General features: G+C 45.5%; 1 protein-coding gene across 1 annotated transcript in view; it reads left to right on the top strand.

Moving 5' to 3' along the window:
* NME8 (NME/NM23 family member 8) overlaps positions 1-13,126 on the top strand; it is a 405,852-nt gene that overhangs the window by 237,770 nt on the left and 154,956 nt on the right. The window contains exon 12 of the mRNA XM_030207906.1: positions 1,934-2,112. Coding sequence (XP_030063766.1) covers positions 1,934-2,112 — 179 coding nt within the window. The remainder of the gene's footprint in view (positions 1-1,933; positions 2,113-13,126) is intronic.

Here is a 13,126-nt window from a genome sequence, read left to right as displayed (position 1 = left end):
CGTGTTTCGGCCGTGAGGCCTGCGTCAGGGGTCTATTATTATCTGAAGACAAAATGCCTTGTGGGTCAGGTGATAAAACCAACACTAAAACTGCTAAAAAAGGTATCAGGAATCGGACATTGTTGCCAGTCTTCGTTTCAAGTGAATCAATATACAAGCACTAGACAGTCTTCGGAAGCCCAAAGGAAAGGCTGATGTGGTGTGTTTCTTCCCTTTCGTTTCTTGGGCAGCTTCTTCGTCTCTCTGCTGCCTTTCCTTTGGGCTTCCGAAGACTGTCTAGTGCTTGTATATTTGATTCACTTGAAAACGAAGACTGGCAACAATGTCGATTCCTGATACCTTTTTAGCAGTTTTAGTGTTGGTTTATCACTGACCACAAGGCATTTTGTCTTCAGATAATAATAGACCCCTGACGCAGGCCTCACGGCCCTAAACACGTCAACGTGTCGGGTCAATTGTGCTATTGTGAATAAAGACCTTGTTCAGGAAGACACTCATTGTGAGAGGTATTTCCGAGGACAGCAGGCCTTATATTTTGAAGCGAATTTCAAGGGAGAGGAGTTATCTTCCTGTTTTTCTTCCTGCCCTGAGTCCTCATTGATAAAATCTTTTCAGTAATTGTTTTGGCTATATAGAATTATACTCAATTAATTTCTGGTTTATCCATAGGTTTTCTTTTTATACAGATTATGTGGCCTTTATTTATCTTAGATATCATACTCTTTAGGTGTTAAATTCAACTCAGGTAACCTTTTCTTCTCCGGGAACCCAGCATATTTATCTATAGGCCAGTAGTTCAACTGCTAATTCCTCCGCCTCTGGGTCTTTCCTCCTGAAGCTCTTGTTTCCTCCTCAGTTGACTTCTATTTCTGTCCTTCATTTAATGCTTTTTATACAGCCGTGCTAGTGATTCCCCTGTGGCAAATGAGAGGAAGCCCATAGGAATTGAATGGGCTTCCTCTCATTTGCTGAGTGGGAATCTCTAGAGCAGCTTTATAAAAGAACTCTTATTGTATTCTCTTGTGTTTCTGGAGCTCCTCTCTATCACAGACAGCTTCTCTCCGTTGCACCTCCAAGTGCTTTGTCTGTTATGGCACCTCTCTTCTTGTACTCTTTGTTGAATCTCCTTTCTTCCTGTCTATTTCCCTTTTTGTGGCATCAATCAGCTTTTTCAAAATGTCCTTATTCAGGTACTATTCTTTAATTCGTCCAATCAGGGAAGTCAGATTGGCATCAGTTGCATTTTGAAGCTTTTTCTTTCAATATATTTCCTTTTTCCTCCATTTTCTGATGATCTCTTTTGTACCCTCTGTAATCAAATACAGGGTTTATAGCATAACAGTAGTGGGTATATTGTCTCCTTTTTATCTTCAAGAATCCACCTAACAGTTTTTAGTCCTCTTAACTTTCCCGTAATTTCTATGGTTTATCCTCCTGTTGCAGTGGATCCACAAACAAGTTCAGCATGACCTATTGCTGTATTAAGGATGTTTTCTTCTTCTGAAGTTTTTGCAATATTGTTGCCACCCTCTTTATCCCTAGTGCTTAAGCCAGTAATGGGCACCTTTTTATCCTGGGTGACATGTGGCCAATATATATCCTACTTTTTCCTTTTACTATACTTATACAACAGTGTTTCCCTACTAAGGTTAGGTAGAGATGTTTTACATGTTTTCCATGAACTTACAACAGGGTCACCAGTTTTTCTGCTGAATTGATTAGTTGTTCCCCTTGATACTGGACTTGATGGGCATTTGGCCTGTCCCAGTATGGTGATGCTTATATACTTATACACATTTTCAAAGAGAAGCTACCCATGTTTCTATGTAAAAATCAGCGGTCAATAGACATACTAAACGTTTAGACATATTTTTCATCTACAGTATATGAGTATTTTAAAATTGCATCATGTGATTTATTTTTCTTTTATTAGTTTACAGGATAATATAATTACAGATGAAATGTTAAAGATTTGTTACAGTGAAGATAATAAGGAGGAAGCCAATAGGCTGCGAGCCTTCTTTTTCCCCAAATTGTACAAGTATGACAAAATGAAAGAAGTGGAAAGAACGCTAGCTATAATTAGACCAGTTCTCTTGAAGGAGAGAAAAGGTAAGTGAGTATGCAAAAATTAGATTCTCTGATGATAAGCAGAACAACGTATTCACACAATCAAGATTAGGTAGGAGAGGGAAAGGGTTTTAATAGTATATAGAGATAGTCTGAGTTTAAAAAAGGAAAACAGTATTGCAGTTGAGGGGTTGAAAGTTTTAGTTATGACATCAAAAGTTGTAAATGTACTTCTAATGTATACAGGTCCAGGTGTATTATATACGTATTATTCTTATTTAATGGAGTTGTAAATCTTAATTTCGGTTGGAAGGCATCTTTATTGATAAGTGATTTTAATATTCAAGTTCTTAGCTGTGAGGAGGATGTGATTTTGAATGTTATAATTTCTCTGGATGGATTAGGATGGTCTCAGCTAGTAACACAACCAACACATACAGCTGGACATGTACTGGATTTAGTTTTTGTTCTGAAAGATTTGTTGGGTGGGAATCACTATAATATAGATTCAGTATGTTCTCCGAGGGCAAGCAGGCTGCTTATTCTCACACGTAGGTCGACGTCTGCATCAGCCCGGGAACCGGCATTTTATCTTACCAAAACCAAAAACTTTTAATATAGTCTTATGGTGCGCAGACTGACTTCCCGCCTGCTGCATGAGTGTGTACCTCAGTTGCTTTTTTTCTGCGTCGAGGTGTGTCAGGTTTTTCCTGTGCTCCTCATTTTTGACCCAGGAATCAGCTTCAGCTATTTTTTCGCGCTACTTTTGTCTTCTTTTGTTTTTCTTTGGAAAAAAAAAAAATCCCTGATAGTTTTTTCCTTTTAGTTTTCTTCCCATTTTAAAGTTTCCTTTCTATTTCAATGCGGCCGGCTTTCCCCTTATTTTTGTGCCTTTATTTTTGGCACCATCGAGTCATTTGATTTCGCCGAGGCCGTTTTTCCTTCCATGTCATCGAGGACACCCACTACTACTACTTAACATTTCTATAGCGCTACTAGGGTTACGCAGCGCTGTACAGTTTAACAAAGAAGGACAGTCCCTGCTCAAAGGAGCTTACAATCTAAAGAACGAAATGTCAAGTTGGGGCAGTCTAGATTTCCTGAATAGAGGTATAGTGGTTAGGTGCCGAAGGCGACATTGAAGAGGTGGGCTTTGAGCAAGGATTTGAAGATGGGCAGGGAGGGGGCCTGGCGTATGGGCTCAGGGAGTTTATTCCAAACATGGGGTGAGTTGAGGCAGAAAGGGCGGAGCCTGGAGTTGGCGCTGGTGGAGAAGGGTACTGAAAGGAGTGATTTGTCTTGAGAGCGGAGGTTACGGGTAGGAACGTAAGGGGAGATGAGGGTAGAGAGGTAAGGAGGGGCTGCAGATTGAGTGCATTTGTAGGTTAGCAGGAGAAGCTTGAACTGTATGCAGTACCTGATCGGAAGCCAGTGAAGTGACTTGAGGAGAGGGGTGATATGAGCATATCGGTTTAGGCGAAAGATAAGATGTGCAGCCGAGTTCTGAATGGATTTAAGGGGGGATAGATGGTTAAGTGGGAGACCAGTGAGGAGTAGGTTGCAGTAGTCAAGGCGAGAGGTAATGAGAGAGTGGATGAGAGTTCGGGTGGTGTGCTCAGAGAGGAAAGGGCGAATTTTTGCTGATGTTATAGAGGAAAGAAACGACAGGTCCTTGGCTATCTGCTGGATATGCACAGAGAAGGAGAGGGAGGAGTCGAAGATGACTCCGAGGTTGCGGGCAGATGAGACGGGGAGGATGAGGGTGTTATCAACTGAGAGAGAGAGTGGAGGGAGAGGAGAAGTGGGTTTGGGTAGGAAGACAATAAGCTCGGTCTTGGCCATGTTCAGTTTCAGGTGGCGGTTTGGACATCCAGGCAGCAATGTCGGATAAGCAGGCCGATACTTTGTCCTGGGTTTCCGCAGTGATGTCTGGTGTGGAGAGATAAGGCTGGGTGTCGTCAGCATAAAGCGGCTTCAAATGTACGTGGTGCAACCGATACCCATACTTGATGTATTGAGTGCCTTGGGCCCGACCACAGCCCAGATTGTTGTGCGCTATGTCGTCATATGAAGAAACGGACACAACTGGCTCAAGAAGCCCAACGTGAAAAATTTTGGGGGGCTTGGTCCGGTCCTTCGACATCGGTACCGAAATTGGCGGCATCGACATTGAGGGAAGCTTGACGTTGGGAGCAGAGGTAATGGTTGCTGAGAGGCCAAGACACGCTGGGAGTAGTGAGGCATCAAGTGGGTCGCCACCTGTCTCGAGGCCTCCTACTATGCAGGCCCCCTGGGACTGACCATCATTGGACCTGACCCCGAGGAGATGTGAGGATTCCATGTTGTCCTTATCGGCACTGAGGAGTCTCGGTGATGTGCATCGAGCAAAGGCGAAGAAGCACCGTCACCGTTCTTCCACACACAGTGCCGGGAGCTCCGGGGCGTCAAAGGATTTGGCACCCGAGAAGCATCAGTGCCGGGAGGACCGCTCCCCCTCCATACAGGAGGTGCTGGTGCACTAGCCTCTTAGCAGCTTGGTACCTGCTCCAGAGCCTCAGCCAGTTCTGCCACCGGATGCTCCACCGGCCCCTCAGCCTTCGATGGTGGTTCTCGACGAATGCATCTGGGCCTTACTTCCAGAACTTCTGGAAGGACTGCTGCGCCAATCTGCTTCGATGTTGGGGGTGCTTTCACCTTCCATGCCAACTGCTGCAGCGGCGTCTGGCCCTTCTCCTGCAGTGAGGTCTCCGTCTTTGGTGCTGCTGCCACCCAAGTTGACTCCCCATCGATGTTGGTGGAGGAAGCTTCACTGGAGTCCATGTGGGCGTTGGCTTTTCGGCATTGCCATCGAGGGCATCGGCCCTCGGCACCGAGGCAGATTCAGTCTCGGTCCTCCCTTAGGGAAGTGCTTTCTGATACTGGAGCGTTCGTGGGAGTCAGAGGAGGGTCCCAGGTACTTTCCAATGAGTCCTTTGGGATACCCTCTGAACCATCCCCTCCACCTGAAAGGAGACTGTCTCCCCCGGAGATCCTCTTCTTTGCCTCTTTTGTTTGGGAAATTGCGGAGGTCATCCCATTCCCCGTAGACGTGGAGGATGAGCCCAGAGCTGAGATGCTTGAGGGTTTGGACTATACTTCTCCACCTGGGCGTCCCCTCTGTCTGGTACCGTGATCCCTAAAAAGACTGATTCCCAATATTGGATCCACGGTGAACCTGGGTTAATGAGGTCTCAGTTACCCCATAACTCCATGGTGGTAGATTCTGCCCTCAAGAGACATAGCTTATGCCCTTGTAGAAAGGAAATCTCTGGGGATAAAGGGTATAACTATACTTGTGTGAGTATGTGTGTACTAATATTCCAGGCCCTTTCTAATAAGGACCACCACATTAATACATAGAAATTACTATAACATTTTAAGATTGCTTTAAAGTACTAACAAAAGGAACTGGAAGAATTGGCAGTTTGAAAGACAGGATGTTGCTAGCTAACAATGTGAAAAGCAAGATAAGTTATAACCAGTAGGTGGGGGGGAGTGGGGGGAGAAAGCCCAACATGCCTGAAACTGCTGATGCAGAAATGTATGAACGTCTCAAGGACAGGAAGGTCTGAAGGCTGAGATAAGAGAATTTAAGCCAAGCATGAGAGCTACCCATGAGTGGACACCTGCATGATAACACCTGACATAGAAACTCTAGCTATGGAACAAAAGAAAATGGGAACAGCAAGAAGGGGTGGGGGTTGACATATATGATACCTAGAACTGATGTAATAGGTTATAGATGTGAAATCAATATCCAAAGAAGAATTTAGGGGCAGAAACCTTTTCCTGGCCAGGGGCGCTTACAACACTTTTGATATAGCATCCAGAATTTCTGCCCAAGGTATAGTGATGCGCAGACTCTCATGACTGCGTGTCTCTGACCTGGACCACTCGGTCCAGCAGAGAATTGCGGATTTTCGTTGCCAGGGGGATAACCTTTTCGGAAAGAAGTGGAAGATCTCATTGAGCAGATCAAGAAGCACACAGATGCTGTGGCTTCTCTCTCCTGCCGGACGTCTTCTGCTACAACCTCCTCCACCAGGAGGCTATTTGGCGGGTCTTGGGCTGCTCCCTATTCCTTCTCAAGGTGTAGGTACACCCCAGCATCTCACCAGCCTGCTCAGGCTCAGCCGCTGCACACTTGTTCTTGTCAACAGCGTGTGCCTAAGGCCTGTGCTGCTCCCCAGCAAATGCAAGGGACGGGCTTTTGACTGGCTATAGCGAAGCATAGCCACAGTAAAAGTGTCCGTAACGGACAACTTGCCGGTTGGAGGGAGGTTAATGTTTGTTCACCAAAGGTGGCCTTTTGTAACATCCGACCAGTGGGTTCTTCAAATAGTCCGATTAGGATACACCCTCAATCTAGAATCCAAACTTCCAAATTGCCCACTGGGAGCTCATTCATACAGCTTCCAGCACAGGCAGGCACTTGCAGAGGAACTCTCCGCCCTTCTAAAGGCCAATGCAGTCGAACCCGTTCCACCAGGGGAAGAAGGGCTGGGATTCTATTTCAGGTACTTCCTTGTGCAAAAGAAAACAGGGGGGATGCGTCCCATCCTAGACCTAAGGGCCCTGAACAAATTCTTAGTCCGAGAAAAGTTCAGGATGGTTTCCCTGGGCACCCTTCTTCCCATGATTCAGGAAAATGATTGGCTATGCTCTCTGGACTTAAAGGATGCCTACACTCACATCTCGATACTTCCAGCTCTCAGGAAGTATCTTCAGTTTCTGCGGGGAATTCAGCACTTTCAGTACTGCGTACTGCCCTTGCCCTTTGGCCTCGCGTCTGCACCCAGGGTTTTCACAAAATGCCTGGCAGTTGTCTCAGCATCACTATGCAAATTGGGAGTACATGTCTTCCCTTATCTCGACGATTGGCTGGTGAAGAACACCTCGGAGGTAGGGGCTCTACGGTCCATGCAGATGACTATTCGACTGCTGGAGCTGCTGGGGTTTGTAATAAATTATCCCAAGTCCCATCTTGTTTCAGTGCAAAAATTGGAGTTCATTGGAGCTCTGTTGGACACACACACGTCTCGAGCTTATCTTCCCCAGGCAAGGGCCGACAATCTCTTGGCTCTAGTGTCTTTGGCTCGAGCGTCTCAACAGATCACAGCTCGGCAGATGTTGAGACTCTTAGGACACATGGCTTCCATAGTTCATGTAACTCGCATGGCACGCCTACATATGAGATCAACTCAATGGACCCTAGCTTCCCAGTGGTGCCAGGCCACAGGGGATCTAGAGGATGTCATCCATCTCTCCACCGACTTTTGCAGTTCCCTTCAGTGGTGGACCATTCGATCCAATCTGACCTTGGGACGTCCATTCCAAATTCCTCAGCCACAAAACGTGCTGACGACGGATGCATCCCTCCTAGGGAGGGAAGCTCATGTAGATGGACTTCACACTTAGGGAGCTTGGTCCTTTCAGGAGAAGGATTTTCAGATCAACTTCCTGGAATTACGAACGATCTGGAACACTCTCAAGGCTTTCAGAGATCGGCTGTCCAATCAAATTATTCTAATTCAGACAGACAGGTTGCTATATATTACACCAACAAGCATGGGGCATCGGATCTCACCCTCTGTGTCAGATAGCCGTCAGCGTGTGACTTTGGGCTCACCACCACGGCATGTTTCTCCAGGCCACGTATCTGGCAGGCGTAAACAACAGTCTGGGCAACAGACTGAGCAGGATAATGCAACCTCACCAGTGGTCACTGAACATGGACGTTGTCCGCAAGATCTTCTGATCGTGGGGCACCCCCTCGGTGGATATTTTTGCCACTCAGACCAATCACAAAGTCCCTCAGTTCAGTTCCAGGCTTCAGGCCCACGACAGACTAGCGTCGGATGCCTTTCTCCTACATTGGGGAACAGGCTTTCTGTATGCGTATCCTCCTATACTTGTAAGAGATCCGTCCCTCCTCCAGGGGTTTGGGCGGGATTCTGTCCCCTCCTTGGAGACTTCGGCTGTGGACGAGGGGTCTCGCCCAGCATTATAACTCTATGTAATCCACAGGGTAAGGCTCCGCTGACCAGCAGTTTCCAAACAAACACACAGTTATTTTATTCTCCAGGCGATCTCAGTACAGCAGTTCAGAAAAACCCAAAACAAAAACACCGCTCCCCCCACTTTCTCTCTTCAGTGGATTCAGCCCAGCAGGGTAAAAAGAAACATAAACCCCACTGCTTCCAAAAACTCAGTCCTCTCCCCTTAAACAGCCCTAAAGCCCAGCGCTCTATATCTCCGGGGAGCGCTCGTAGGCTACAGTTCAAAAGGCAAAATCATTGCTAAATGTCTTTCTCATGTGCAATTGGCAAATAGTTCAAAAAACATCTCCTTTAGCTTTGAGCAGTTCATACAGGGGAAAAATAACCCCTTTCCAAACAACACCCTCTCCCCTCTGCGTCGTTCAGCAGCACACAGTAGCAACCGCTTGAACTCTATGGGAAAAGATAAGGGTCCCTCCCTTTATTGGTCACACATTCACTATCACTGACCCTCTACCCGCATGACCCTTTTACCTTCCCCTTTCAGTCCAGCGTCAATACCAAGAAGTCACCTGCTTCCTGAGCTTTTTTCCCAATGACTGAGCCCATGCTGCTATGTCCATGGACTCCTCCTCCCTTTCACCTACCCCTCCTTCAGACTCTTGCCACTCCATGGGCTCCTTGTCCCACCCTTCACCCAGCTGCTCCTCCTCCTCTTGATTAACCCTGGGGAACACCTCCCTTGCTTTTTCCTGACTCTCCCTTGGAGGCTGCTGGGAAGGGTAGTTGCTATACCAGGGTTTTCCCCGAGGCTGATGGGTATTGTAGTTTTTCTCCGGCCTCCATTTTCCAGTGGGCAGGAACCCCTTTCTTCCATTCCTCTGGGGTACTACCAAAGGCAAGGCTTTGTTCTGCCCCCCCCTTTTCTCTGAACCCTTTTCACTTCCCCTTCTCCCACTTCCATTTTATCTAACCCCTCATCATCCTCTTCACAATACCTCTAGTAGGGAAAACTCTGCTGAAACTCAGGCAAGACCGCGGAACCATGATTCTGATTGCACCTTTCTGGTCCCGTCAGATCTGGTTTCCTCTTCTTCTGGAGTTGTCCTCCGAAGAATCGTGGAGTTTGGAGTGTTTTCCGACCCTCATCACTCAGAACGAGTAGTCGTTTCTACATCCCAACCTCCAGTCTCTGGCTCTCAGGGCCTGGATGTTGAGAATTTAGAAGTTGCCTCTTTAGGTCTTTCGGAGAGTGTCTCCTGAGTCTTGCTTGCTTCCAAGAGAGATTCCACGAAAAAGTGTTATTCTTTTAAATGGAGGAGGTTTGCCGTCTGGTGTGACAGCAAGGCCCTAGATCCTTTTTCTTGTCCTACATGGACCTTGCTTGAATACCTTCTACACTTATCAGAGGTCTGGTCTTAAGACCGTGAGAGTTCACCTTAGTGCAATTAGTGCTTACCATTAATGTGTAGAAGGTCAGCCTATCTCTGGACAGCCTTTAGTTGTTCGCTTCATGAGAGGTTTGCTTTTGTCTAAGCCCCCTGTCAAACCTCCACCAGTGTCATGAGATCTCAATGTCGTTCTCACCCAGCTGATGAAAGCTCCTTTTGAGCCACTGAATTCCTGCCATCTGAAGTACTTGACCTGAAAGGTCATTTTCTTGGTGGCTGTTACTTCAGTTCATAGAGTCAGTGTGCTCCAAACCTTGGTAGTCCATGCACCTTATATTAAATTTCACCATAACAGAGTAGTCCTCCGCACTCATCCTAAGTTCTTGCCGAAGGTGGTGTCGGAGTTCCATCTGAACCAGTCAATCGTGTTGCCAACATTTTTTCCCCGTCCACATACCCCCCCCCCCCCCCCCCCCCCCCCCCCCCCCTGATGAGGACTAGTTGCACACCTTGGACTGTAAGAGAGCATTGGCCTTTTACGTGGCGCGGACAAAGCCCTATCGACAGTCCGCCCAGTTGTTTATTTCTTTTGATTCCAACAGGAGGGGAGTTGCCATCGGAAAATGCACCATCTCTAATTGGCTAGCAGATTGCATTTCCTTCACTTATGTCCAAGCTGGGCTGACTCTGGAGGGCCATGTTACGGCTCATAATGTTAGAGCTATGGCTGCGTCAGTGGCTCACTTAAAGTCAGCCTCCATTGAAGAGATTTGCAAGGCTGGAACGTGGTCATCAGTCCACACATTCACATCTCACTACTGACTTCACCAGGATACCCGACGTGACAGTCGGTTTGGGCAGTCTGTGCTGCAGAATCTGTTCGGGGTTTAGAATCCAACTCCACTCTCCTAGACCCATTTCTGTTTTGTTCCAGGCTGCACTCTCACCTAGTTGAATTTATTTGCAGGTCAATCTCTGTTACATCCTCACCATTGCGAGGGCCAGTTGACCAATGTTTATTGTTTTGAGTGAGCCTGGGGGACTAGTGATACCCCACATGTAAGAATATTGAGCCTGCTGTCCTTGGAGAATACCTGCTAAAGGTATGTATCTTCATTTTATTCAGTCATCAACAACCTTTTCAGCATAGCAAGTTCAAGGTTACAAATATTCAAACTCATTCACAACAATAAACAAATATGACCAAATTTTATTGCATAACATCCCCACCCCTCCTCTCCTCTCCCCTCCCATCCCATACCCCACCCAATCCCTTATTCATGGAGTGTGCCAAAATGCTTACTTAAGAAAATAACAGAAGACTGAGCCATGATCACCCAACCTTCTAGCTACTTCCCAAATTCCACCCTCTGAAACAGATAGTTTTCAATCATGTCCAAGATCATCAGTTATGATGTATCCAAGTCATTTAAAATAACAGGATGGATTCTCAAGAGCAAGGTATGCAAATAAGGATCCCATATTTTTAAAAATCTCTTCTTGGCAGTCCATCCCCATAGGACTGCAGTCATCTTTTCCATGAGAAGCAGCTCAAACATCTGATTTTGCCACAGACAGTGGGCGGAGCTGTATCAATCCACTGCAACAATATATGAAGTTTTGCCATAAAACAGGCTTTGCACAAAAGGAGTACCAAGAAAACCACTCCCTCCACTATGCCATCCATCGAATCTAAGAGAGATCTGTGAGGGAGGTCCGTCCAATTACTGCCACACATAGCACTCAAATGAGCCCAGAGATCCACCCAGAACTGCTGTATTTGAGGACTGTCCCATTCACAGTGTTTATAAGAGGCATTTGGAATTGAACATTTCAAAGATGCCCCCAAAGTTGGATAACCCTTTTTTTTTTTGCTCTATGGGGAAGGATATACTTACATAATAAAAACTTATTAATGTAATTCCCTATATTTAGCATTTTCTCTCCAGTGGGGGCTGAGCTTTAGACTCTGTAAGAGCTGATCCAAGGAATAATTTCCAAAATCCCAAGACCAGCTACTCACTATCACATTAAATATGGATGAGTTCCCTAAATTTTGTATAACTGCCAAAGTAAGGACCCACTGGTCCCTTGTTTAAGGTTTATTAAAACTTGCTATACCGCTTTAACTTCCATAGCAGAACAGATCGGTGTACAAGATAAGAAAGATATTCATATAAGCTAAAGACATTAATAGGATTGAAAAGCAGGATATTAGCACAAAGACTAAATAGTAGATCTATTTAATCTTTGTGATCTACTCTTATCTTTAATGCCTGAAGTGAACTGTAGATCTACTTCTTATAACTTATCCTATATTTTCTGTACAATAATACTCTGTATTTCTCATTCCGGAATGGCGATCGCCATTACGGCATAATGTAAGCCACATTGAGCCTGCAAATAGGTGGGAAAATGTGGGATACAAATGCTGCAAAGTAAAATAAATAGATAATCCAATGGGATTTAGTCTCCAAAGGCTTGCCTAAAAAGCCAAGTTTTCAAGTTAGCTTTTAAGACTTAAGTGAGGTGTCACCATGAAGAGAGAGGGGGTAGCGTGTTCAAAATGTGAGGAGACAGAAATAAGTAAACAGTGTCTAGTAGTTTCTAAGTGAGCAAATTTAAGGCTAGGAAGAACTAGACGGTAATCATTGATAGAATGAAGAACTCTAGCGGGGGAGTAGGGTGTTGTGAAATGAGACAGATAGTCAGGAATTCCGATTTCTAAAAGTCTTAAAAGTCAGGAGAGCTATTTTGTCTGGAATCCAATGTTCAATGAGAAGCCATTGTTGATGTTTAAGTGAGGGAGTGATGTGATCTGAATCGCAGGCACGGTGGAGAAGTCTTATTGCAAAGTTGTGTAAAGTTTAAAGCTTTTTTAAAGTGGAGCGCGATAGACCTGCATAAATGATGCTGCAATAGTCTAAATGAGGGGAGAATAACAAGAGAGCTTGTGAAAGTTGCTGTGGTCAAAGAAGCAGTGAACTGTCCACAATTGACAAAAAGTAAAGAAACAGAGTTTTGATAAATGTGACACCTGAGGTATGAAAGAGACAAATCCAGAATAATTCCTAAATAACGAAGAGATGAAACCGGCTGGATCGGAGACCCAAAAAGCATGTTAGGGGAAGATGTTAGGGCTATGGATCTAGAGAACCAGCAGGCGACTGTTTTGTCTTTATTAAGAACTTTATTAAGAGCAAGCTGATCTTCAAAAGGTCAGTTTGCTACTAAGTCGAGGCAGATCTGAAGTGGGGTAATTGAAGGAGAGTTTGTGGGGAAAATGAGAAGAATGTTGTCCACATAGAAATATGCTGAGATACCAAATGATTAAAAATAAGAGCAGACAAGGGACTCAGGAAAAAGTTGAACAAAAGGGGTGAGAGAATTGAACGCTGAAGAACACCACACTGTAATTGATGCTTCTAAGAAATAGAGGTGGGGAAAGAAAGGAAGTGAACCAGGAAAATATCTCACCAGAAATTCCCGTAGTAGATAAGTGGAAAAGAAGAGAGCCGATCGGGCTCTGACAGCATCAAGCCATTCTGAACAAAGTAGAAAGCAGGTCTGAGCAGCAGCCTAGTGGTCAATGCAATGGACTGTAAACCAGGGGACCCATATTCAATT

This window comes from Microcaecilia unicolor, chromosome 1, assembly GCF_901765095.1.
Source record: "Microcaecilia unicolor chromosome 1, aMicUni1.1, whole genome shotgun sequence".
Lineage (NCBI taxonomy): Eukaryota > Metazoa > Chordata > Amphibia > Gymnophiona > Siphonopidae > Microcaecilia > Microcaecilia unicolor.
Note: the sequence above shows the minus strand (reverse complement) of the source record. Positions and strands in the feature narration are given on the sequence as shown.